Source organism: Gallinula chloropus (genome assembly GCF_964237585.1).
Source record: "Gallinula chloropus genome assembly, chromosome: 4".
NCBI lineage: Eukaryota > Metazoa > Chordata > Aves > Gruiformes > Rallidae > Gallinula > Gallinula chloropus.
The window spans coordinates 72272527-72299052 of NC_140088.1; the positions used below are offsets into that span (position 1 = coordinate 72272527).

General features: G+C 42.9%; 1 protein-coding gene across 1 annotated transcript; it reads right to left on the bottom strand.

The window, feature by feature from the left end:
* Window positions 1–11907: 11907 nt before the first annotated feature.
* ETNPPL (ethanolamine-phosphate phospho-lyase) lies at window positions 11908–26303 on the bottom strand (the record flags this gene model as incomplete). Its single annotated transcript, XM_084263583.1, has 13 exons — window positions 11908–13533; window positions 14360–14427; window positions 15352–15482; window positions 15688–15777; window positions 16485–16639; window positions 17464–17689; window positions 18181–18263; window positions 20020–20136; window positions 21155–21248; window positions 22975–23049; window positions 23925–24084; window positions 24253–24371; window positions 26248–26303. 13 exons carry the CDS (start codon window positions 26301–26303, stop codon window positions 13402–13404), a joined length of 1506 nt encoding a protein of 501 aa, XP_084119709.1. The 3' UTR covers window positions 11908–13401.
* Between the last annotated feature and the right edge of the window lie 223 nt (window positions 26304–26526).

The following is a 26526-nucleotide window of genomic DNA, read 5'->3' on the forward strand; positions in this document are numbered from 1 at the left end:
TTGCACATCCTTCTATCTTGGTTTTCCCTAAGCTTGGGGCCTTTGTAATATAGAAACATGGAAGTAACATACTTGCCCAGGGGTTAAAAAACATCCTATCTTCCAGTCTGACGTTGCCCTGTCATGCAGTCAATGCACAGTCACTAATTCTATAAGCATACTAGTATGTTATATCACCTCCTATAAAGCCTTTGTCGAAGGTGACTCAGCTAACATAGTAAGCAGGTTATCCAATTGCATAATTTGATTTATAGTAAAATTAGATACAGACTCAACCAACAAAGTTTACATTGAGATGCACATTTTTCTGTGACTCGGATTCACCCAAGCCATTTAAAAAATATTGTTCCTGGACTAACTTGTAAATTCTCATGTCAAATTAGAATGAGAGTTGCAGAAGGACTTAAGGCTTGTATTTTCAGTCTTGGAAGAAGTAGAAATAAAAGCAATAAAATACATAAGGGGGCAAAGAACCTAATCCTTTTGTAGTAAAACATAAGAAGTTCTAGCCGTTTGTCAGGCAGAATGGTTCACATCGGTGTTAGCCTCCAGAGCAGGGTGCCTGCATCCAACCTAACTCTTGGGAATAGTCTAACTTCCTAACCACATCCAGAAAAGTTTGGGAAAAAGCTGTAGACCAACATCACACAGGGCACAGGGAGAACAATTTAATAGCAACTGAGCTGCTATGCCCAGAAATGTTTGCAGGTGTTGCTAGCTATAGATGGACCCTGAAGAGCAGGTTGTTTCTGCTCTGTTTGTGGTAGAGAACGTGGTTGTTCATATTGAAACAGTTGCTTCTCCCTACTAGCCTCACAAAAATGAATCAACCTTCCAGTAGGGATGTGTCTGGGGAACACCAGAGCAAAGAGGCTCCTAAAACACCATGCCAAGGCCTGGGACCAGCGATAAGGAAGAATGGGTGCCCTGTGCGCTGCCAGGCCTGGTGGCCCCATGGCTACCTCCAAGGCTGTGGTGTTTTGGAGGGGACGGTTGCTTTGGTGGAAAAAAAGTCTGTTTTTTTCTGGAGGAGAGCCAATTGTGCTTTTGCGAAAAGCCCGGGTCCCTCTGACAGTCTCTCTGGCCTGAGGGCTTCATAGGGAGTTAAGGGTCTGTCCTGTTGGCTTCTTTGGCTCTACGAGTAAGTCTGTGAAGGGCTTTCAGTGGGCAGCAGGTACAAGTTTGCCTGACAAGCCATGTGCTCCTGAGCACGTGGGGTGCTGTGAGCATTGTCGGTGGGGTGATGCAAGGTGAGCAGAGTGCTTGAGAGGGGAGGGTAATATCTGATTGCGTTGAACAGCACTGGGAGGTGGTAAAGCTGGTGATGTAGAAGACACCTAACTTTGCAGCAGCCACTATGTGGATTTAGCAGGAGGTGTGTTGAGTTTGGGAAGTGAGGCTTAGCCCAATGCTATGGCTCACTAGGGGTGTCTTTCCTCCGCACAGCTTATAGTGGGTCTGTGCAGTAGCAGTTCTGAGTTTAATAGAGGAAGCAATGCGTATTGGAGAAGTTCTTCACCCTGAAGCTCATTTTAGATTTCGTGGGTTTAGATGTGTTCCTTGAAAGCGTGTTTCACCAGCAATTGTTACTCTGACCATGTCCAAGAAGCAGGCTGGTTTTTTCCGAAATGTGATTTCTGAAGAGGCTTCACTGAAAGCCACTGAAGGTACCCTGAAAGTAAAACATGAATAAATATTCCAAGATGTTACTAATTTTTTAAGAGAAGTTTATTATCTGAGGTCTTAGCTCATAATTTTCGATTGTGCGTTGTTGGCAAAGAGTGACCCAAATACCACGGTGCCTTTTGAGGATTAGATGTAATCTTACCTTTCTTCATTTCACTCATGCTGAATTTGGTGAGGTGATTATTTCCAGCTAGGCTAGAGCTTGATGTTTGTGCAGTGTCTAACACAAGTTTTTCGTGTAGTTGAAACAAGCTGCTCAAACTCAGTTTTCAGTCCAGTTTAACTGCCTCATGCCCAGGTATTTAAGCACGCTCAAAATTCACACATAGGGTTTTGATGGTGAAGGTGAGGTGCTTCAGCTTTGATACCAAAAATATACATTTCTAGAAAAAAGTAGAGGTTACTTGCAGTAAATGCTAAGAAAACAAGGGGAAAAAAGAGTGCACATAAGGTTTTGAACCATGGAAGAAGTGTAGCTATTTTGCCATTATATTAACCTGAGCTGAAGCCGGTTTTGTAGGGGAACAAAGTATCTGCTGTGAGCTGAGCTCTGCTGTGAACAGAGGAACGTTTCAAAGTGCCGATTAAAAACAGTGTGATTGTTCATGTGATTGAACAGCTGCTATTTGCTTGCTGCCTTTTTTTTTTTTTTAAAAAAAAAAACAAAACCAAATAAAAAGACCCTAAAAATCAACACACAGACCGGGCATATCCTTCTGTGCCACTGTGAATTCTGCCCTGACTTCTTCCCTTGAGGAATGTGACCGGCCACAGAGAAGGAAATGAGATTTTGTTGTGGGCAGGAGGAGGAATTCTGGAGGTGAATTGCTGGAGCTTCATCACCCAAAATGTCTGTGGAGGGCTTCTCCACTGCAGGGCAGGAAAGCATTTCAGGCACTGCTTATCAGTTGGCTCTCTCACTCTTGAGGGTACCAGCACAAAATTGAAGCATGAAATGTAGCACAGCATAATCTTCTGGGCTTGTAAGTGCTGGAAGTAGTGGTGAGAAACAGAGGATGTGGAGGAGGAGAGACTCCACATGGCACACAGAGGTAAAGTATAAGTAGCAGGGGCTCAGAAGATATGGGGGTTCAGCAAGGAGGGGGAGAGGTAGGATCAGTGAGGCTCTTATCTCCCTTTCTGTCTCCATTTAAAGAAAGTTACACTTGATTTATCCGGTGAACAAGCTACTAAATATATTCCTCATCCACTGCTGCTAAGAGAGGAGTAATTGTGTTGGGTGAGTAGGGAAATGTGAATGCAGAGGAAGTCCCTGATAGGATGTAGGGTGAAAAGGAGGATTCCTTTTTACAGCTGAACAGTAAACAATTTTACAGACACTTCCAATTGCTTATTTAACTAGAAATTAGTGCTAGGAATGAAGTGGAGCCAGTATGATGCTTGCATACAAAAGCCAATGTGCTAACTCTTTGGACCAGATTGTTTAGTTTGTGCTGGTACTTCCTTTCAATGGTATATTAGTGCAAGATAGCATAACCTGAGGGTGTGCATGAGTTGGTAGGGACTGATGAAGTGTAGGTTTGTACGTCAGCTGTCCATGCACTTCAGGGGTAAAAACACTCTGTGAATTTACACTTTGTGTTTCCAAGGCATTGTAATAAAAGACCAGTTCATGGAGGCAAGGAATTAATGCAGGATAGGTATCAAGACATTTTCCTGCAGCAGTCATAAGCAATGTAGATAGTGTCTCCTAATCAAGAAACACCTCCTCTCTTTTAGTTTCATCCTGCTATATGTTATAAATCCATGCAAGACCAGTGGAAGACTTCCTTCTCTTATTCCACAGCCCTGAGCTCAGTCTGCATAACGCTGGATACCTTCTTGTGAAGTAAAAGATAGCACATATAGATTACTTGAAATTTGTTCCAATGACTCCTTACCCAAGCAACAGAGGGTCTCAAGTGTTATATTATTGTAACTGTTGCCACACACTGAGTTTTTACATATCTCAAATTGCACTGTTTGCTTCCAGACGTTTTATGTTCAGTTCATGCTGCTGTTGAAGCCTGTAGACACTCCTGCTAGAGACACTGCATCTCTTCTTTTTTCTCACTTTGTTCTCTGAAACTAAAAATCATCATCATTGGATGCATGACAGATACCATCCCTGTTCACCTCTGGAGCATCCAGATGAGAATACCCTTGATGACTGAATTTCTGTCAGATTCACAAAGCACATCATACAGAGTTTATAGATGCTATGCTATCGGCAGCAAGACAGTTTGTGCCTCATCTGTCATAACATCTGTCAAAATAAACTTCCCCATTCTCTGCCCCCCAGATTTGATAAGCTGACTCTGCACTGGAATTGCTCTGTGCAGCTTGTGGCCACAGTGCCTCTGATCTGGTAGTAGCCAGCCTAAAACTGTCACATCAAATCCTGGCCCCAGGTGTAAGCTTTGTGGTCAAGAGCAGGGTACTGAAAACCAGGCTTCCTGCCTAGCTAGCTGAGGGCTAGGGCACAAACGCCAGTTTTGTTCTGAACACCAGCTTTTAGGATAGCCAGAACCACAGCCAAGGAAAAGAAATAGAGTGCCTTGAATCAGCTGGAGTCATCTATTGCCACTGCTTTGATTTTTTATTATTTTTAATTTGTGTATGTTTTTTGTTCAACAGTTGTGCCAGGCATTCCCAACAGCAAGTACGACTACATATACAGGGTGACTTTTTGACTTTACAGCCCCCCTTGGAGGAGGTTTATCGTCCAGGTCAAAAGTCATTGTGCAAGCAGCTCTGGCTTGCTATGTGGTACTAGAAACAACCATGCTGGTTGTCCTTCCTGCAGGGAAAAGGAGTAAAAAGCTTTCTAAAGAGCTACTGTTTGCTAGTGTCACCACTGCTCTGTTTGGAGACTCTAAAAGGGTATGATGACCAAAATCTCATGCAAGACTATGGATCTCTCTGGAAGTAATGTTATCGGCTGCTGTGGTCATTCACTGTGCAGCTGTGGTGTCCAAGCTGATCTTTCCTTACCCTGTGAAGAGTTGTTGAGACAGAGCCTGCAGTGCAAGCTACACTGGGTCTTGGAGCCGTGATCCAGAAGTTCTGAACTTAAAGGGTTCAGAGACCTCAAATACCCAGACATCATTAGTTGCAACATTTGCTATAGAGTTCAGGGATGTTGGCAGGAATTAGTCAATAAAAGGACTCCCTTCTTTTTTACTATTCCTTTGTCCTCACAGCAAAGCTGAATTAAGTGCATGCCAAAAAGCCTACTGAAAAGGGAAGGAGAGAACAGTGAAAGACAGTATCAAATTGAAGTCCTTCCAAAAAAAGCATTCTCAACCCTGGTATGTGTCAGAGCCCCAACTCTGTCTTTCAGAGTGGTTTAATCGAAAGTGGGACAAGGTAGACTGAATCCAGAACAGGCTTTTAAACGTGAGTTATTCTGCAATAGTTATTGCAATGTACATATTCTCTGTCCTCATCAGAATGAACTGTCAAGTACAGAGAAGCCTTTCCATTAAATTTGAGCAAATTACAAAAAATATTAATAAAGGTAATTAGTTATAAAATTAGTAATGGCAGATAACTAGTTCATTTTGCTTTTGCTCTTCACAAGCATTTTATGAACTGGCACTGAACCCCCTATATTTTCCAAACAATAGTGAACCTTGTCAGTTCTTCCGTGGCAGTGTTTGCCCGGTTATTTATACCAGAACTTTTGATGTGCCTCATCTGAGAATTGTTAAGGAATCAACAACTAAGGGAGCACTTGAAACTTAAATAATGAACTCTCTGTGAACAGTGCTTATAGCATTACAGATGTAAATTATTCCTAGACAACCTACTGGGTCAAACAAATGTTTACAACTTTCATAAAGGGAGCACAAAGAGAACTGTCAAAGACATAAGCCTACACATCCCCATTTGCCCAGACCGTGGTCATCGCTGGCTTCATTATCACAGATTTGTCCTCTGGTGTACATTAGTGCTCATATTTAAGGGAGAATGAAGTTCCCTGTGTATTTTGCATCAAGTTTCAAATCAACCTTGGGTTTGTCATTGACATGGCAATGGAAAGCACACCTCCCTATTCAAAGGATGAATCTTGGCACTGTCTCCTTCAGTTAATCCTTCTTAAAAATGCTTAAACATCAGTGGTAGTATTTGGCTCTGCATGCATGATTTCTGGGCAACTACTCAAAACTTACTAAGCAATAATCTTTGTGTTTAATCATTCACTGCAAACATGTTACATAAAATGGACTGATAACAGAGTCATGAGACTCTTTTTTTCCACTCATATTGTACAAATGATGAGACAAAAAAAGTTTTTTAAATCTAGGCAGTGCAAAGCTAAATTTGCTGCTGTAGTGAGAAAGAAGAACTTTTGTCAAACCAGTGGAATCAGATCCCCTTAAGTCACTAGTGTGTCTCTTCCCATGTGAAATACATCATCTTTTGGGAAACTGAGGTACTGACAGATTGATGCATGTTACTTGGTTCAGTAATGGGTAGGGCGAGGCAGATATGCTACAACATTAGAAATTGCATGGGCTTTTGTGGAGCCTAACCAAGAAGAAACACTCATTACTGCCAAAAGACTTGAACCAGTTGAGGAGAAGCATCATTGCACTTGCACTGGGAGAGACTCCTGGGTCTGAGACGAGGCCCCCTCAGCAAGGAGCTGGATTGCAGTACTCTCTAGATAGGCATTAGTGGGAGAGGCACGAGGAAGTACACTGGTACTGCTGCATGCTCTGTTGGCTGGCAGAGCTTTCTGCCCTCTTTCTTGTGCACTCAGAATGTGCTTAAAGCTGTATGATTCTTCTGCTTCCTTGTTTTTGTTTCCCACTTGCCTCTTGCTTAAGACAACCTGGTGCCCACGGGCTGGAATGTGTCATCACTTTCTCGCCGCGTGATCTGCTCTTTGTGCCTATGGTTCAGTTGCCACAAACCTTCCCGCTTGAGCAGCCTGCTACAAGCCATGTTCAGCAGGAGCCAAAAGCAATGTTTGCTTTGCTAAGAGACATTGCAAATGAAGCAGTATTCATTTAGAGAAGGCAAAAAAATACAGCAATAGAAAATGCAGGTGTGACTGGTGGACCACTGCAAGAATGAATGCTGTATTTGGGCAAGCCATTGGGTTGTTTATTGTGTAAGCATAAGGCACTTAATTCAATAGAAACTAGTCTGGAAAAACAGGAAAGAAAGAATAGGCTGTTTTGAGGTAATTCACCAGTCAGCAAGCACAGGAGGACTGTTACCAGACATGCCAGAGCTGCCACCTTTGACTTTCCATCCTCCAGCAATCAACCTAGGGGCCTGCCCTGAAACAAGACAAGAGAGCAGTCTGTGAATGAACACAAGAAAGGGGCTGGGGGAAGCTACTTGTGCCCCTTTCTCTTCAGGTGCTTTTTTTGGTGGGATGTGAAAGGGAAAATGAGCAGAGATACGATTTTCATGTGGGGAATTTTGACGGTACTAGGTCTGTTGGTCAATATTGCCATAGGTGCCGTAGTTTTGCTTATAAAGGCTGAAAAAGAGACTTTTTTTTTCTGAAAGCTAGGTAATCCATGTGTACCACTGGTCTCAGAGGTCTGAGCAGCACGACTGTGGGAGTCTGCGTAGTCTGTGACATCAGTGCCAGTGGAGAGAAGTCCCCTCACTCAGCCCCAGAGCAGAGCAGCTGAAAAGCTCAAGGCCATGAAGTCTGACACCTAAGACGCTGGGCTGACGTGTTTCAGTTGGGTAGCTAGCTTTGCTATGGGGACAGTGTGTAAGATCTCAAAGTGGTTGTAACTTTTGATAATTATCCTGTGTGTGGAGTCAGAGAGGCCTGGCTATTTTGGTTAATAGAGATTCTATAGGCATTAAATGTTTCGAGAGTCTCTAAGAGAGTTTGGTTGCAAGGTGTTCCACAAGATCTCATTTCTGATAACACTAAACCTATAGGTAAATCAAGTTAATCCATATAATGTGTTTTGGTGCAAAGATTTGCTCAATTTGAAGAGCAGCATATGATGAAGGTTGGGATTCGTAAGTGAGGCTTTTTGGTTAATGTATTCTAGTTTGTCAACCACACTTTTGAAGCCCTCCATTTTTCAGGATTTGTACCTAGATGGTATTTCCTTCCTTTTCCAGCAGTTGTCTACAGATATCTTACTGCCTTTTCCTTGCTGCCTATGGAAACTTCTTTGCTTGTGACAGCAGTATGCAAAGGTAAAGCAGTATGTAAAGGGTTCACCTGCAATTGCTAATATCCCTCTACCTAAGACCCCATAAAATTTATATCTTTTTCATCTCAAAAATATGTGAAATGGCAATTCCCTTTGTTTCCCATTACAGTTATTAAACATAAAGGTATTGACTTATACATTAATTGCTTTGGAATGTGTCTGTATATGTGCTTCTATATGTGTTTATGCATATATAAAATATATATATATACACACACCCCTACGTGCATAATGTACATGCACATATATTATTTATAGAATAAATTCCCATATAAACAGCTGCTATTTGTTCTTCTAGATTGTTCTTCCGGAATGTGAAATAGCAAGTTTATACAGAAAGCAGTATTGTCAGTAGCTGGCAAAACTTGGAGGGACAAGAAGAAAGATGCTGTTTGGTAGCTTTATGAACACTGGAAGACAAAGTGAACAGAAGATATGTCTGGAGGTGGGTACCCAGTAGCACGGGAAGGTTTATGCTACTTTGGATATCTTATGGGACAGCTGCTTGCAATACAAAATGCTCTCTTAGCATGCTGCCAGAGTGCCCCATCCCCTGCTTTCACACCAGGGAAAGATTTGTAGTGTAGGGTTGGTGTAGTAAAAAAAGAAGAGGGATATAATTAAGTAGGAGCATGAAGGTAAAGTCTTCTGAACTTCATACTAAGCCATAAGCTTTTGTGGGCAAATATTTTGATACAGTGCTCACAGGAACCTCTCCAACCTCTCTTGTGGAAGATGTTGTCCTTACTTATAGCTATTTGTTATATTTGCACATCTTTGTCAGGAAAAAACTTTCTTATGTCAAATCTAGCTTACAGCAGAACTCATTATTTCACTGCAGTTTCACCACCTGATTAGGCTGTGAGTTAAGAAAGCAGCATTAAATGCCCTAATTGTTTTGGCGTAGATGTGTAAGTTGGAAAGGAATCTGGTCCTGTCTCACAGAGATTTGTAGTTCTCATATCACTTGAAGAATGCAAAGGCAAATGTGCAAAATATAGTCTGTTCTATAGTCTAATTTAATTATCATTTGTATGATCTGCTTCTTGCCTGATAGAGAGTGGGATAAAGCTACCTTAATGGAGAGCTGATTACAAGTAATGGGAACAGAAATCTTTGTTCCCAAGAGCAAGCCACTGGAGCGTGTTAGCAGCACATTTTCCAGATGAACTCCTTTCCTGCCTTATTTTGTGACTAGAATCAAGATATTAAGGAATGGAGACCAAAAGCTTTCTTTTTGCTTAACAGAGGTGCCCTGTGCCAGTTGAAAGTGTATTTGCAGATCTTTAGGCTTCCTGGGAGCTGCTTGCTTCCCTATTCTGTGGCTGTGTCTTTTCATTGCTTCATGATTTTTCACATAATCAGTCTCTGACTTTGCAGTGGACATCACAGGGCTTTATTTCCTGACAAAACTACTTGCAAGTAGGGAATAAAATGAAGTAACTGCAAATAAGTAAATTGAGCTAACTGTACTTTGTGACTTGCAGTCCTATATAAAGGGGTTTGTGCCTGATAAGGTGATTAACTGTTACAAACGATCACAAAGGTTATTGAAGCTGTTTTTATACGTGGAAGTAAATAGAGACATGAAGATGTTAAGTCACTCGCTGAGCCATGTAATGAGTCAATAGCTAAGCTGAAGCCAGGAATCCTTTTCCAGGCTTTCATGAGACCACAAGACTTTCTGCCTTGCCAGTTATTAAAGACTTTTAGCAACCTTCAATGAGCTGCACCAAAACACATTTCTTCATGTTCTTCCCCTTCCGCTTCCTTCAATTATTTTTTTGTTGTTATTCCATATTGTTGTAAATGTATGTTATTGTGATACTGGAGCAACGTTTATCCTAGAACACATGAATGGCTGGGAACAGAGGTGGGAGAGGCTGGAGGTTGTTTTGTCTGGAGCAGATTGGTCTTGAGCTTGGAAGCTTGGTGCAGGCATTAAACCTTTGGTGTTTTGTATCTGGGGTCATCATTTAGGCCCGAATGTGTTTTCTTATGAAATATCAACATGAAGAGTCCTCCTGTGTAGACATCTCTCTCATGGCCTTTGTAAGAACCCCTGCATCCCTGAAAGCTGAAGCCTACAGAGATGGCATGAAACAGCCCAGTCACATCATGAGTCGGTGGGAAATGCAAGAAACATGCTCTCTTTCCCTGGCAGTTCATTGGTGGTGTGGTGACACAGTAACTTGTGATCGTGATTCTTCTACCCAGAACAGCTTTCCAACTCCACACAGGTTCAGTCCTCCTTGCCTTATTGTAGGTCAGTACCCAGCTGGCAGTAGGCTCAGACCCTCAGAGGGCCATGTTTTCACCTGTACATGCAGCAAGCACTGTCCTGTCTTTTCCCCTTGTTCTAAACAATCTATTTGCTTCAAAGCCTTAAATGTGCAATATGAAAGTGACTGAAAAAGTGCGAATGCAGTAAAATTACCTTGCTTTGGCTTCCAGTAGGATGACAAGCTAGAGTGAAGATAAAAGTAACTAACTCCAGCATGTGATGCCCACTTGGGATGGTGTCCTGCATTTCCCTCACCCCACTGTCCCTCCTTCTGCATGTTCTGCGCAGGCTCAAGCCTCCTTCATGACCCTGTTCAATAACCTTGCAGAAACCCAATGTGGTCTTACTGTTTTCTGGTAGGTTAGTGAGTTGACCTGGCTTACAGAAGTGTCTGAGGAGTGTAATGGCTAAGGTGGAGGTCGAACTGTATGGCTAAAAATAGGAATTGCACAGCCAAGATGGAGAGGTAGAAATAAAATAAAGGGAAACAGCGTTGGAAGCGGGGAGAAAAGCCTGTTCAGTGGGAGGGAAGATACTTGATCAGTTCAGCTGACTGGAACCACTCTCTCTGTGTTTAGCCTTAATTATTTCTGCTTCCCCTCTCCCATCCTTTAATCAGTCTCTTCTAATTAGTAAGCCTTACACAGTAGGGGGTTGTGCATATTCTTGCGTGTGGACTCTGAGATACTGCAGGACCTTTAACAATGGCACAGTAATGCTAGTAGGTCCCACTCAACTCCAGGCAACTGTTGGATTGGTCCCTCCATTTAAATGACAGGGGTGGGTTCCAGTGTGTGTCATAGAAATGATAGTATCTCTTCTTTAAAGAAAATAGGAGACTTAGTTGTTCTAGGTAGCTCGCACCTTACACAATGAGCAGAACCAATAGGTAGGGAGCTTGCTGACTCGTGCAGCAGAAACTGGGTGAAAAACACTAGGAAATTGGAGCAGCTGTTGTTCTGTGTGTTTCAAGCACGCACAGAAGCAAGACATATGGTAGGGGTAGAGGTGCAGGCCCCTTGGTTTTATGAAGCTGTGATTTTCACATCCCCCCCCCACTCGAGTTAAGCTAATCAGATTTTTTTTTTCCTAGTTTTTTGACATGCTTTTGAAAATGAAATTTTAATGATCTGCCATAATAGTCAATACCATAGTATAGTGGTGGGCTGTGTGCCTTTGAGCTTAATTTTTCTAATGAAGCACACAAACATTTGCTTGCTGGGGAGACAGGTGTGCTGATGTGGCATGTAGCAGATAAGATGTAATGTGAGCAGCCCCACTCCATATGGGGAGTGACCTAAACCGGGCCTTTGGACACATACCAAATTAGTTTGACTTAGGTCTTTGTGAAGTTTCATATTGCAAAGGACCTGTTTCATCCTTCCTGGTACAGGGTTACCAGAGGCTGACGTAACATCTGGCTTGGAGGGGAAAAGCTGCCAACAGCTGAAGGCCTTCAAGGTGAGGTTGGATGGGGCTTTGGGCAACCTGGTCTAGTGGAGGGTGTCCCTGCCCATGGCAGTGGGGGCGGTGGGTGTTGGAACTAGGTGGTCTTTAAGGTCCCTTCCAACCCAGACCAGTCTGTGATTTATGTAGAACTTTGAGGAAACAGTCCAGACAGTTCTGCTTCAGCATGGAGGCGAACCCCAGTTGAAACTGAAGTTACTTCCCTTACCAACTAGGTGTTACTGGAGAATAAGTTTAAAACAAAAAAAACCCCAAACCCTCTTTGTGGAGGACATTGTAATTACAAATAAAAGATTTATTTTTAATAGATGAATTATTCAAGGATCATGAAACAGAAAAAAAGCCAGCTTGAGGATGGTGGAAGATGTTACACCAGAAACATCAATAATAATATTGCAAACTGTGGAAAACATGAAATTAGGTAAGGTGCTTAAATTTAAGTCATACCAGTAGGGTCGTTAGCAGCAATTACAAACCAACAGAACTTAGGATATTAAAATTGAAGTGGAAATACATTTTGTCTTTTTTTTTTTCCCTGAAGCACAAACCATTTGTCAAACCCTCAGTGTCTTCTGTAGCATGGAGTTGTGCAAGTCTTAAAAAAGAAAGAGAAATGGGGCTTGTGTGCTTTTATTGAAATTTGACACTGACAAGGGGGCAAGTCAGTCTAAAGTATCTACAGCACATATAGGCAATGGCTGAAAAGTGGTTGCATGTGTGTTTTATGCAGTGGCCCTCTCCTTTGAGTAATCTACCAAATGTTAGCAGAGCCATTTATGTGTCAGGATCCCGTGCAACTAGTATGTGACTCTTCATCACCACTGACAGAAAGTAATAGCACTGCTACAACAGGATCAAGCAGTAATTCCCATGATTGTCAAACCAACTAAAATCCATGGGAATGCAAGCTGAGCTATCCCTGGGAACCTTATTTTGAGAGACTCTCAGGTTAAAAAGTCAATCAATCACTGTGTCTGAAATGATATATGCTCTACTTGCATATTTTTTTGGACTGAGAGGTTCAAAATATAAACTTTTGGGGGAAAAAAATCATAAAATCTTACTCTATATAAATAGTTCTCTATAGAAGTTGCTTTATCAGTACAAAATTAGGATCTGGATTCTTCATTTTCTTTAAACATGAAAGCCCTGCATAAACATCATGTCTCTACACACACAGTGGTAGACTCTTGGTAGAGTGTTGTTGACATTAACAAAGATATACCAATTTACATCAGCTGGGAATATGGTCCATAGGACCTAAGTTACACTGGAAGATAATAATGATTTCTCTCTCAAGCATTGTTTTGTGAATTCAGCCATTAAAACATGGGAAGTAATTAACATCTCAATATTACATATTGAAATTTAAAATATTGTAAAAATATCATGTTAAGCACATAATTTGAAACTTAATAGGATTGGCATTTGCTTATAGGGTGGTTAAGCAATTCAGATTCTGTGTAATATGGGTACATCCACAGATATCACTGAGTTTGTATACCTATGTCAAGCCTGCCATCAGCACCAAGGTATTTGTGTATCACTTGTCCATTCTGTCACATCTAGATTTCAAGCCACATGGTGCAGTTCTCATGTATCTGAAAAGATATTTTAAACTCCTACTGAAGCTAATAGGAATTCAGTCAGTTTATGGAAGGTAGGACTAGGCTTCGAACAGATCCTAGGACTCGGACTATTGCACTCTTCATCTCAAAAGCAAGGCAGACAATTCAAACGGAATGGGGAAACTCTCCCTCTTCAGGTTCTTATTCGTTTACTTGGCACCGAGCGTTTTTTAGAATAAAGCCCGTTTTCTTGTCTGCAGACGGCTCCGTTCATATGGCTGATGCTTTCACTTGCACCTTCTGGTTCAGAACTCCCTTCACTTGTCTGAAACAGAAATGAAATGTCAGTGAAGGCATGTGCCTGTCTTCCAACAGGCAGCTATTGCACTTGGTTCCCCTTCAGTAACTCTACCTGTCTTTCCTCTTTTAGCAGCACAGATTCTCAGCCTTGAAAGAACTGAACCAAGTGGGTACAAGTGTCTGCAAGAGGAGGCTTGCACCCCAAATCTAGTATAATCTGGGTATTATCTACCTTAATTATCTGCCTTAATTACTACATCGCTGGAGAGCTGAGCTATTGCCTACCCATCATTTGCAGCATTACTGGAAAACTCACCAAGCTTTCCTGTAACACAGGGAGTGATGTGTTTTTAAGGGTGTGAGAAAGTATATAGGATTTATCCAAAACTGGGGCTACACCCTAAGAAGTCCTGATTTGGATACGTCAGGCATTCATATTCAAAGAGCTAAGGTGGAAATGAAATCCTTGGAACACCCCAAAAGCCTGGACACTTTACAGGCTGAATATATCAGTACTAAGTATCCATCAGTAGCATGCAATATGCAGAACTAGTAAAATTATTGACTGCCGAGCTCACATTTTGGTGCAGCCCCAAGTCTTGTTTGCACAGAAGGCAAGGGACTTGTCTGTAATGTGATTCTTGTTGTAGGTCTGTATTACTCAGCTCTTTTTTAGATTTGCCCCAGCTACACAGTCCTCTCAGGCTGCAAGTAGCGGGTTACACTCTGAGCTCAGTCTCAAGGCACAGAACCACTCACACCAAAAATGAAGACATGCTCTGTCAGAGTAATTTATACTTGCTTTGCCAAACATCTGTCTGAATAAGGGTTCAAAAAAATTCAAGACATACCTTTCTTTTACACTGTGCATTTGCAGATGTGTTATATTCTGTCTTCATTCCAGTTGCCTCTTCCATTTCTAAAAAAAATAATACAACAAATTAAAAAGAATCTGGATAAATAATTCTACAGTCAGTTAAACGGCTGGCTGAAGTAACAAAAAGCCTTAACAGCTATTCCTCTGGGCATTTATCTCACAAAAGAATAACTGAAGAATGATGAATACTTCCTAAAACATTTTTCTGAGGAAATGTGATTAGTATATCAGGACTGTGTAGCTTGGGGGTGTTCAGAGGAAAGAATGCAATTAGCATCTTGACTGTACCACCGGGGGTTCAGATAGACCTTTCAGAGCTGAATTCTGCCTTTGTCCAGCACGTTCATGCTAGTCAGTTGTTATAATCTCAGGAGATGGAGCATTCAGTGTAGAATGGGCTTGTAGAGTCTTTACGCTAACAGTGTACCTGATGTTATTTTCCCCTGGATTCCTGGATTGCTCCCCCGGTAGGTGATAAATAGAGCCTGAAAACCTTCAGGCTAAATTCGAATGAGACAATCATGTTCCAGCATGTCAGTTAGAAGAAAAATAAAATTATATATATATGTATATGCTTATATATATATATATATATAAAACCCAAAAAAGCTAGAGCACATGAAAAGTTTCACCACTGTTCAGCAATGTCTTTCAGGCCCATGTTGAATTAATATATCAACTCTAACATGTAATGTATGTGACCAGAAATGAGTAGTAACATTGAATCTGTGAGGCAGAAAGGATCAGGAACAGGATTTTGCCTAAAAGTTCAGATGAAGTACATATGGGGATTTTAATTTTTTTATAATGTTTGGCATTGAGAGCAGCAGTTTGGACAAGTGATAAGAAATAGAGTGATTATTTTCCCTTACATGTAGAGGCCTAACATGTGGTGGCTGGTGTTTCTAACAGGTCACCTGGAAATTAAGAAGGAAGAGTATTTTTTGAGCACTGAAGCATACATACCTGTGAGAAGTGTATCGATTATCTCCACTACATGTTTTGCATCTTGCATTGTGAAACACATTGGTGGCTTGAATTTTAGTATATTTCTGTGGGGCCCATCTGCACTGAGAAGGATTTGATGCTCTTTCAACCTGTGCCGAGAGGAACATCTGTGTTAGGTATAAAACTCTTTTGTCCTACCAAGCCCTTCAGGCTGAGCTAGATATCAAAATTTTTCTTTCTTTCTAGTACTACGGTGTCAAAAACTACACAAAATGTAGACTGAAAGGAATGACTAACTGATGCAGAAAAGGAGGAGGGTTTGATCACTGCATATAGTCATTAAAAACCATTTACTTGTAAATCAGGTGAAGGGCTTCAGCCGTGGCTGGTGTTCGCTTTTGTTGATCTTTCACCAGATCTACTCCAACAAACAATCCGACACCCCTGGAGAAGAGAAAAAAAATTAAAAACAAATGAAATGCAGCATCAGTTACCCAAGACTTCCACTGCAAATGCAAAACGTGTTCCTAAGAACTGCAGTTCCCTTCCCTAGGGCACAGTGGGGAAGGAACAGGAAAGAGAGGAGACTTTAATTTTGGTCATCTCTTGGCACTGGCTACTTCAGATGATCAAGTGCGATAACAGATATTTCCAGATAAATACATTTAGCTGTCTTTCTTCTCCTATGAACCTTAAGCCAGGGAGCTGTGGAAGACAAATAACAAAAAACTAGACCTAAAATACCCCACAACCCAATCCCTCCAAAACACCCGAAGGCAGTTATCATGGTAGTAAAATGAGATGAGGAAAACCCACACTAACATCTCCAAATGAAATGGACCAGAGATTTTAACAAGTTCTCCATCATCCCAACAGTGTGCTGATGACGGGGCCATTGCACACAGATGATTCTTTCTCCTACTCTCTCCAAGAACTTTTCTAGTGGCTACCTTTATACCTAAATAGGCAGATGGATAGACAACTTTACAAAAAAATAAATTGCCTTACAGTATCTGTTTTGGGTAGTCCGATTTGAAAAAGAGGTGTAGAATAGTCATGATACAATGTTTCTGTGTTCCCCTCAGCCCAAATTTGTCAGTTTTCCTAGCACAGTTATTTTTCTTGTCTGTACATTTCTGTAAGGCACCCACCTGATATCTCCCACTAAGGGATGTTTCTCCTTTTGCTCAGCCAACAACTCCAGGAGGTAATTTCCTACACGTGTAGCATTTCCTTGGAGATCTTCTTTTTCTATTACCTCTAGCACAGCCAAACCAATAGCACAAGACACTGGGTTGCCTCCAAACTGACAGTAAAGACAAACAGGAAAACAAAACCTGTCAGAAACATTCATCTGTGCCTATCCATGGAGTTTTCACTCTCCTGCTTGGCATTTTGTGAGGAAAGCTTGAAGAGGTGGGGATTTTGTGCTATGGAGCACTGTCCTCAACACTTTGGGCAGTGTAAGGGAGGGGGTCCCACTTCCTCCACTTCGGGTTTCAGTAATTTGAAGATTTTACAGCTGAAGCATTCAAGCTGCTCTTGTGATTAGCTGATTGCATGTGCAGGCAAAATGGGTGGGTGATAGATCTGGTATTTCTTGAACGGGAGGGTGTAAACTCCATTAAAAGCAGGGGAATTCATGGTAGCTGGGAAGAAGGCTTAGTCACAGGTGCAGAAAGAGGAGTCAGAAAGCAAGCAGAAAGCTGCCCCTCTGCAGTATGCATGCAGCTTAAATGTTTCCTGGTAAAGGCTCACTGTTTTGTTAGGTGACAGCTTCAGAGCAAGGTCTGCTAGGGCATGATCCCCACCAGCACTGAGCCTATCCATTTCAGAGGGGAGAGAGAGAACTAGAGAAAGAAGTAAGAAATAATTTATCTGTAGGGATGTGAGATGAGATACATGACTTGCCAGACCATTATTGGTGGCTTATATGAAGCTATACCACTTTGTACAGAGCATATTTCAAAGCTTCTCCACTGGCTTTTAGATAATAGACTGTGGCTGACTCAAGCTCTTAGTAATATGATGCAGTGACAGCTGCAGATGTTAGCTGAATCACCTGAATGACTCCTGACTGCTAAATGTAGACCAAAAGAAACAAGGGAAAACCTTCACATACAGACTTACGGTATTGAAATACTCCAGTCCAGAGGCACCAAAACTTTCAGCAATTTCCCTTGTTGTGACCACACAAGACATAGGGTGGCCATTGCCAATGGGCTTTCCCATGGTGACGATGTCAGGCACAAAGTCTTCACCTTGCAGCTGGAATGCCCAAAAATGCTTTCCAACTCTGCCAAAGCCAACCTGGACTTCATCAGCTATGAACACTCCACCCACTGCACGCACATACCTGAAGAAAGACAGAACAGCCTGAATGAACAGTGCAGCAGAACACCTCTCGGGTAGGCAATCTTGTTACAGAAATTCCCCAGTGTTAGGAAAAAAACCAGAATGAACATGGCTGCTGAAACACAGCTATAGCTACTTCCATTGATAAAATTTTTATTTTTGCATACTGTTGAGAAAAAAAGATTCTGATATTTTTATGCAAAATAGGGATACTCTAATGGTACCGTGGGGTTATATCTATTATGGGTCCATTTCATTTTCCATCAAATGTGGTTTAAAAATAGAAAAGGAAAGATTATCCAGCTAAAAACTATTAGTTGGCTGATATTCCATAAAAAAGAGTGGAATCATAGTCTTCATAAACAAGAAAGTAACCACAGATAGCCAAGAGCAAGAGGGGGTGATAGCTGAATTAATTGGATAAGCCTATAGTGCAAAACCTGCTGCTTTGGTTAATTTTCCAGTTACTCCCTTTTGAAGAGATGTACGTACTCTGCCACTTTCTGGAAATAGCCCACAGGTGGAATTACTTGGCCTCCACAGCTCTGCATAGATTCGGCTATGAAGGCAGCAATCTACGAAAAAAAACAAACCCAGGTGAGAGCTGGGCTCATCTACTTGGAGTTTGCATAAACATCCTACAGTCTAGGAATAAATGTTTGAATGTGTGCCTTAATTTAATCACGCAACGGGTTGGACAACTGAGGGTTCTTGGGAACAGCTATGGCTAAAGAATTTATTCATTTTGCAATCTGGGGTGCCCAAATTTGCAGTAGCCAGGGCCACCTTTGCAACCTGAAGGGAGTACAAGGACCTCCATTAAGCCCTAGTCCTACAGCTGTTCATGTGGAAGACACTTACTTGTGTCAGGAGACATGGATCAGGCTCCTGGAAGCTCCCAAAATTTAGTTACAAATTTCAATGTACAGGTTTCACACAACAGCATTTGATGTTTTGGTTGACAGAACTTGCTCAACATCAAGGCTCTCCAGCAACACGTGCATGTGGTGATCAGCTTTTTTGTTCAATCCTGAACACCAGGCAGAGGTGGGTAGAAGCTGAACTGTAAGATGACCTGAGGCTATGCTTTGGGCACCCCTGCCTAATGCTTAGGACTACACAAGAAAAAATGTCAGAGTGAGGCACTTAACAGAAGAGGAGAAAAATTCTACAGGTGAAATAATTCCAGTTGCTAGGAATGAAAAAGAAAGTTATTTTAAGTCAGGAAGGGTAAGAGCAGCAGATCAGATACACTGGAACATCAAAATTCATTTCTTGTCAACAGCAGAGGTCTACGCAGCAGAGATACAATATTACCCCACAGTCTCAGCATAAGTGTGCTATTTAAGGGATTGCATCCCCACACCACTTGGGAACCCCTCCCTGAGCATCAAGAGGTCTCTCTGGGCTGGTGCAGTCTTCCTGGAAACAAGGCCGAGTAGTAACGTGTAAAGAACCATACACTATATTTGAAGAGGCATGCTACGGCCAAAGAGTACGAAGCTTCCCATAGCATGTGAGGCTTAGCCTTTAGCACAACTTGTCCTGCCACAGGTCTATGTCACCAAGACCTAAGAAATATGCAAAAGAAAGGAAACAAGGGAAGAAAAAACACAAAACTATCCGTTAGTAGAGAATTAAAAAAAGTTGATGAAGAGACTAAAAGAAGAGTGATGTAAGTCCATTGGACTAGAAGGGAACATGTTGTTCCAATCTCCACTGAAGTCTTCTGTGACTTCAGTGGGCTTTGGATCAAGTCCTAACTGTCTCAAAATGCTAATGTCATCACACAACACATTAACACGCATTTTAGGTAAATCTGTTCAGCAATGGTCTGTTTTTATCAAGGTCATATTGTGTATGATTGAAAGGTTCACCTGGGTTAGATTACTCCAATGTTATCTTAAGCTACTAGACTCTGAAATAGCACCAAGATTTTATCTAGCCTGTTTTCTCCATGTCCTGGAGACTTTTAGAGATCCCCGCTAGAATTTGTGATATAGTTTCTCAGCTGACCTCAAAGCTTGCCTGAAGATATTTACATGTAATCTACTGATTCAATGCATAAAATATCAAACTAAACTGCTTTGGTTGTATCTGTTTATGTACAATTGTATTATTGATCCTTTAATTGATGCCTACAAAAATTATGGTCAGAGCATCAGGTAGATAAAACGGCCCATTTTGAACTCAGAACCCACCACAGAAAAATGAAGGGTAGGGGTAAGCAAGGGAAACTGAGTAAAGCAACGTCCTTAGTTGCCTGTTTCATGCCTCCAAGCCACACTTAACAGATGAAGTCTCAGCATTTCTAGAGCCCAAAACACACACCTTGCGTCCATTCTTCTGTGTTTCTTCAATAATCTTTTTCACCTCTTCAGCATATGCACTTGCTGGATCTGGGTGGTCTTCCCTATATTTCCCTCTGTAGATATCTGGAGAAGGAGCCTGAAAAGACCGAGATATATAGATATATATATATAATTTTTTTTTAAGCCTATTCTTCTACAAAACACTTTCTTTTCTATCGCTCTGCAATTTTGTCTATCCACAGAGATAGATCATAGGAGTTAGTACAGCCTGACTTGCAGAAATGCCTACAGGAGCCTAAACTCAACCCAGTCCTGTGATCTGTTCAACATTACTGGACACAACTGTTGAAAGAGCTGTCATCTATCTCATCTACCCTTCAAGACCACCCCTCCTCTTCCCCAAGACACAATACTGAGTCCTCATACATCATCTTATTCCAGATTATTGCAGAAAGGTCACTTCAGCAACTGGAGAATGGAGTTTTCTAATTTGCCACCTCCCTTCTAGTGTCCTAGTCATGGTACAAATCTGAATGACCTTCAAGCCTTGACAAACAGTGTTGGGAGAGGTTCAGTAAATAAGAGAAAGGGAGTGGTATAAAAAGGTGGATACTACATTGACAGTGTGGTTAACACAAGGAAATCTAGATAGGAAGGACCTGCTTGGTGTGCTCTCTGGGCTGAGAATGATTTTTATCTTTGTAAGATAGGCAAGTTCAGGCTGAAAATCACGGAGTATGCTGGTCAGTTGGACACCTCATATGAGCTCTATACCCAGATCTATGTGAACTCACGGTGTCTGCCTTTCCAGTTTTTGGAAGTAGATTTAAAAGTCCTGCACATGCTTAGACAAACCAACAAAATAGACATTGGCTAATTTTCAAACTGTAACTGTACAGTGCGACCACTCAGGGAACTTGCAGCGCTATGAAGGAAGTCAGCCTCAAAGCTGAGTACCATCTTTGAAAACCAAAAGTGAACAATTTTGCTGTATTTAATACACTGAAAAAATAGCCAGGTCTATGTATATATGTTCTAGCATCAGTAAAACAGAATGTAAGTATATTTACACCAGAAGTGTAATTCAATATGGTGCCTGACAGGCATAAAAATGATGAAAAACAAAAAATAAAAAAAACAAATACCACACTTACCACATGCACAAACTCCTTCTTGCTGTCCTTTCCCAGCTGATTAAATTTATAGGGACTGATGTCAATCAGAGATGTAACATGGCCATGGTAAGCACTGCATGAGTGTTAAATATTGATGTCACATTTCACCAAATGTATAGAAAAAGCTAAATTTACAACTGTGCCCATATATCATCCAGGATAAGCAACTGTATCAGCAACACAGCAGCACTCTTTGTGAAAGGACCTTGATTTAGTTTACTCAGTCTTTCTCTGAATGCAACACAAAATTGCTGTTGACTTTTCTCTCATGAGCAAGAGTGGAACGAGGAGGGGATTTTTAATGCATAAAGTTCAAGTGCCAGGGTAGGGACAGACCAAGATGATGTTGCCAGACTGCCTCAATTCTAAGGTGGCTGCCCTAGCAGCCTTACCTGGCAGTTGAAGGGTGAGTCCAGCTCCCTCATTTCTGACATGTGGGACCCACTCTGCCCAACCAAAGCTTTGCAAGCTAGACCCCAACATGGCTGCAAAGACTCTCAAGAGTGTGCATTGCATCAGAAGGTGGGGTCTCATTCAGCAGCAGCACAGCAGTACCTGCCCTAAAGGCCCTACAGGCTAGACTGTTCGGTAGAAACCTCTTTTGGGATAAGGATGACTCTTATGTGAACGTAAAATCTTTATATTGCAGAGCATGCTAAAACTGGTTACTGCTGTGGCCAGACTGATACAGAAACGAGGAAACAGCAGCTTCATTCAGGGAATAAACACTTTCAGCCATAAACTTGAAGGGAGGGGAACCCCAAACCAAAGTCATGTCACAGTCTCCCAGTAGCATGTACATGGGGTAGAGATGATGTTTTTGAACTCCTTTGTCTTTACACAGTTCTACTAGCCAGTCAACAAATCTGCCAATGGACACAAAGAAAGGCTGGGAAGCCTAGCCTGACTGGGATGGTAGCTATGGCAAAAGCCTACAGTCTTGGGACCTGCACAAAGAAATACCCTGTGGTGTTCAGAAAGAGAAGATGTTGCAGTGAAATGATGACAGAGCCAGCTCCATTCTCAGCTTTTCTTGATGGAAGCTACTCTCAGTGGCTCCAGATCTTGGTCATGTGAGTCAAGGAGGATTAACAGGGATCTCAGCATGCTGAGTCAAACACACTTTGTGCCATGCAAATAGAGACGTGTTCTTGGAGTTGCTTTGTTTGAAATTTCTAATCAAAACCTGAGAAGAAGATCCAGCCCTACAGCAACATAACCAACTCTACAGCTGCATCTAGGATAGGGAAACCCAAGAGATATGTTCAGCCACCTTCCCTATGGCTGATAGCCTCAGTGCCTCCTGATTTTGGAGCTGCTTGGTTTTGTGTGAATATTTGTGTTCACTGGAGGGCAGCTGAGCATTGGTACAGTACTGCTGCAGAGCTACAGGATCTCTCTTATTGACCACTGAATACTTATTTGTACAAAAGAAACATGTCCAGCAGAACACGACAAGCAGAAAGCCCTTTTCCAGAGCAGCTCAGTGGCCAGACCACTCATTGACACTGAAAACCAACATATAAGTTTCTGGCCTGAATTGCTTTAGGACAGTCTGTGGGAAGAACCCCATAACAGGTGGTTGACCTTCTGGGGTGACCAACAACTTTAATTTTCAGAGATCTTCAAAACCTGTGTTTATCCCAACGTGGAAAAGGGATTTCCTGACCTGTTCTGGTGGGGAAGCAGCAAAGCTTTTCTTTCAGCGGGGGTACAAACAGCAGGGGCTTGCTGCAAAGCTGTGTCAGAAGTGGCAGGACTTGCTGGCTGCATTCACGTAAGCCACTCCGTGTACTTACTTCTCAAGGGTTATCACATCCTGGTGCCCGTGGTACTGTCGAGCCAGTCGTAAAGCAAGGTCATTTGCTTCAGACCTGCATAACAACAGATACAGCCACAAAATGGTGAGGAAGCACTTCCAATTAAAATGGCATTCTGACATGGAAGAGGAGGCATGGGACTAACTGGTATCATAAATGAACACAGCAGGCTCTGTCACTACAGATTACAATGCTACGGGTGAGACTGTAAATGCCATGTAAGAGGGCAAAGAAAAGACAGCTCTTTGTATAAACAACAAACAAAGAGATGCTTTCTTTCCCTCCCCCTCCCTGTTTGCCTGTAGACATTTACCTCCTCGTGGTACAGAACACTTTGCAGCTGACAGTGCAATGCAGCAACAAACCCTCGAAAAGCCACCACACTCCAGCCCTATGTCCCACCTTCCATGTTGGCACTGTCCCTCCACTGCTGTCCCTATCAGGCAGCAGAGAACACAAATCTGCTCCCCAGACAAAGACTCAAACTTCCTGCTGACCTGTAGCAGCCCCTTTGCTCAAAAATCTCTCTAGATTGTCTCTTCTGGCAACGTAAGATCACAAACTAAACAGATCTAATGAAGACTGCTCATTTCCAAGGTCACATGCCAATTTACAGATAGCATCCACCGATCTGTATGTAGCATTCACTAACTTGCAGTCTGATTTGCTCTTCTTGCTTTTCCTCCCATTTTTTGCATAACATTCAGCAGATCATTTCATATTTTGTCTCTCTTGCATTGAGCCATCACATGGAGCATGATGGCTGCAAATAGGAAGGATCCTTCGATCGCTACTGGGAAAAGGTCTGTTGCCTATCACCAAGCCCTACTTAGTAAGATTTAGACCAAGCTGTCCCAAGCATCCATCTCATTCAGGAGCAAAATAGTAATGATGGGAAAATAATAAAAACAAATAATATTTTGACCTACCCAGAGTTAACGAAATAGCAAACAGAGAGTTTCTCGGGCAGGGTGGCTGTAAGGCGCTGCGCATACTGAACAAGGTTGTCATGCAGGAACCGGGAGTTTGTATTCAGCAGTTCCATCTGTTTTGTTGCAGCCTTTATCACATACGGATGGCTGTGGCCAACTAAAGAAGAAAATAATTAGTTATTACTCACAAGCAGTTGGTTATTGAAACAAACACAAGGAGATTCAGGGAAGCACCATGAACATCATGGCTTGGAAAAAGGAGTGTGTTCTGATCCCTGTTAGAAAGGAAGGACCAAAAGCAACACTTACAAGTTAAACTGCTTACCGTGTGCAACATTGTTGATACAGTCTAAGTATTTTTCTCCTTTCTCATCAAACATATATTGGCCCTGAGCACGCACAATCTTCAGAGGGTCCTTGGCAAAGAAAACTTTGCAGGAAGGCCTAAAAAATATAAATTAATACAAAATAACACTGTTTAATTTTGAAGGTGTTAATCTTTTGCAGCTCTGCAGACAACTCCCCCCCCCCCCCCCCCCCAAGAACTTGTGCATGGTCAAGCAGGGCTCTTGCTGAAATTAAAACCAGCCCCCATGCACCTCCCCAGGCAGAGTGGGAACAGAAACAGGTCTTTAATAAGGGTGTTTTTCAAAGCATGACTGTCTGCAAGTGATTTCACAGGAGCACACTGACTGCAAGTCATTCCAGGGCCTTATATGTCCTGCTGTGTCTCCAGGCTGTAGCTCTGTTTGTTTACATGCCTTATGAACATGTATGGCCAATTAACTCACTGGGAATAAAACTAAGTTGTTGAGCATTAATTTATACTATAGCCAAATGTTCATTGCGCAAGGAATGACTGTACCGTATAGAGGTCATATTCAAGAACAAAACACTAATGACTTGCAGGCTTTGTTTTCAGAGGTGCTGAGCAGGTCCTAAAAAAATCTTACTAGCATCTCATCGTGATTGCTTTGGATAAAAGCTTTAAAAGCAGCTTTTTATAAGCACCTAAACTGCTCTGGCTTCCAGCAAAACTCAGACTCCTTGGTTGTCCCCCCTGCCCCTCCACCCCCTCCCCAGAGAACATGCCAGCTATGTAATTATGTGGAATGATATTACTGAGCAGAAGGGAAGTCTTCTGAACTTTCAGTAATGTTTATATGGACTTGGATAAACACAGTTGTTTCCAGGTAACTCAGAAAGTTATTGTCAGGCGTACTGAGGTTACGAACCTGTAAAGCCTAAATGTGACTCCTGGAAAGTGAAGTCGGTTACTTTCTTTCTCACAGTTTCTAGCCTCATTGCATTGACCTTTTCTGACATCTTCAGCTATTTCTCTGGTACACTTCAAAAGCAGTGCACAACATCATCATCATCACTGCTCGTTTCTTGACTACAGTTTTTTCTTCTATAACATGATAGTTTATGCTGTGAAAGTTGTTTTTGATTTTATGTTGGGTTCTCCGCCCACCTCCCCCCCATCCCCAGCCCGCCCCCCGCGTGCAGCCCAGGTCCCCTAACATTGAGCTGTCCCCTAATAAGAGGTTGATGTGCACGCTTTGTGAGGCAACAACTTCTACAAATCATTAGTGGGCTTTCCATATATGTCACACATTAAGAATGCCACCGGCAAATCGGCAGCGTCGGTTTTAACAGCCCGGGCTTATTTTTCACTTGGCGACACCCACTGAAGAAGGAATTAAAGCCGCACGTTCTGGAGGAACCACTGTTGCAGTACAGCGGGTCAGGTACGTGCGCGGCCGGGACGGCTGCTCAGGTCACAACTCCTGGCAGCCTTCCTGCAGTTCCCCCCGTTGGACTCAGCTTACGAAACCGCCCCAGCTTCATTTATCGGAGACATCTGTTTTTTTTAGGAGCAGTCAGTTTATTCACCAAAAACCCAAAACAAAACCCCTACACAGCGGCATTTCGGACACATGGGTACCTGGGTACCACGTCCGCGTTTCTTGCTTTGATCCGCTAAAAACAGCGAAGCAGCGCTTGATGTGCTGTGCTTCAACGACTGCATCTGCCCGCCCGAGAGGGAATCAGGACTGGCACAGAGCTTTGGCATGCCGAGGGGCTGACGGCTCTTGTCCTACCCCCGCAGTGCCCGGGTGCTGCCGGCCGCTGTGCCCGCTGGCCCGCCGGGACTTGCCGCGGGGCTGCAGGGGCTGCCAGCGCCGCGAGCCCCCGGGCAACGCCGAGCGGGTCCTCCCGGGCGCTGTCACCGCGGGGGGATAGCGGTGCGGCCGGTCGGAGATCTTTCTTCTCCTGCTGCCCCCCGCCCCGCTCCCGGTGCCGCCGCAGCCCCTACCCGATGTGCTTCCTCCGCAGGGCAAGGGTCTCCGCCTTGCTGTAGCGCTCCTCCATCCCGGCGGCGCGGCACGGCACGGCACGGCACGGGGCTCCCTGCCTCTTATGCCGGCGCGGCCCCTGCCAAACCCCTCCTCCCTGCCCGCCTGCCTGCCTCCCGCCTTCCCCTCCGGGACGGACCGGCTGCGCCCCCCCGCCCCTTCCCGGGCTTTCCTTTTGAGCGACTGGTGTTCAGCACGTAGCTACGGCTGAGCCGCGGGTTCCCCCGCGCCCCCGGGTG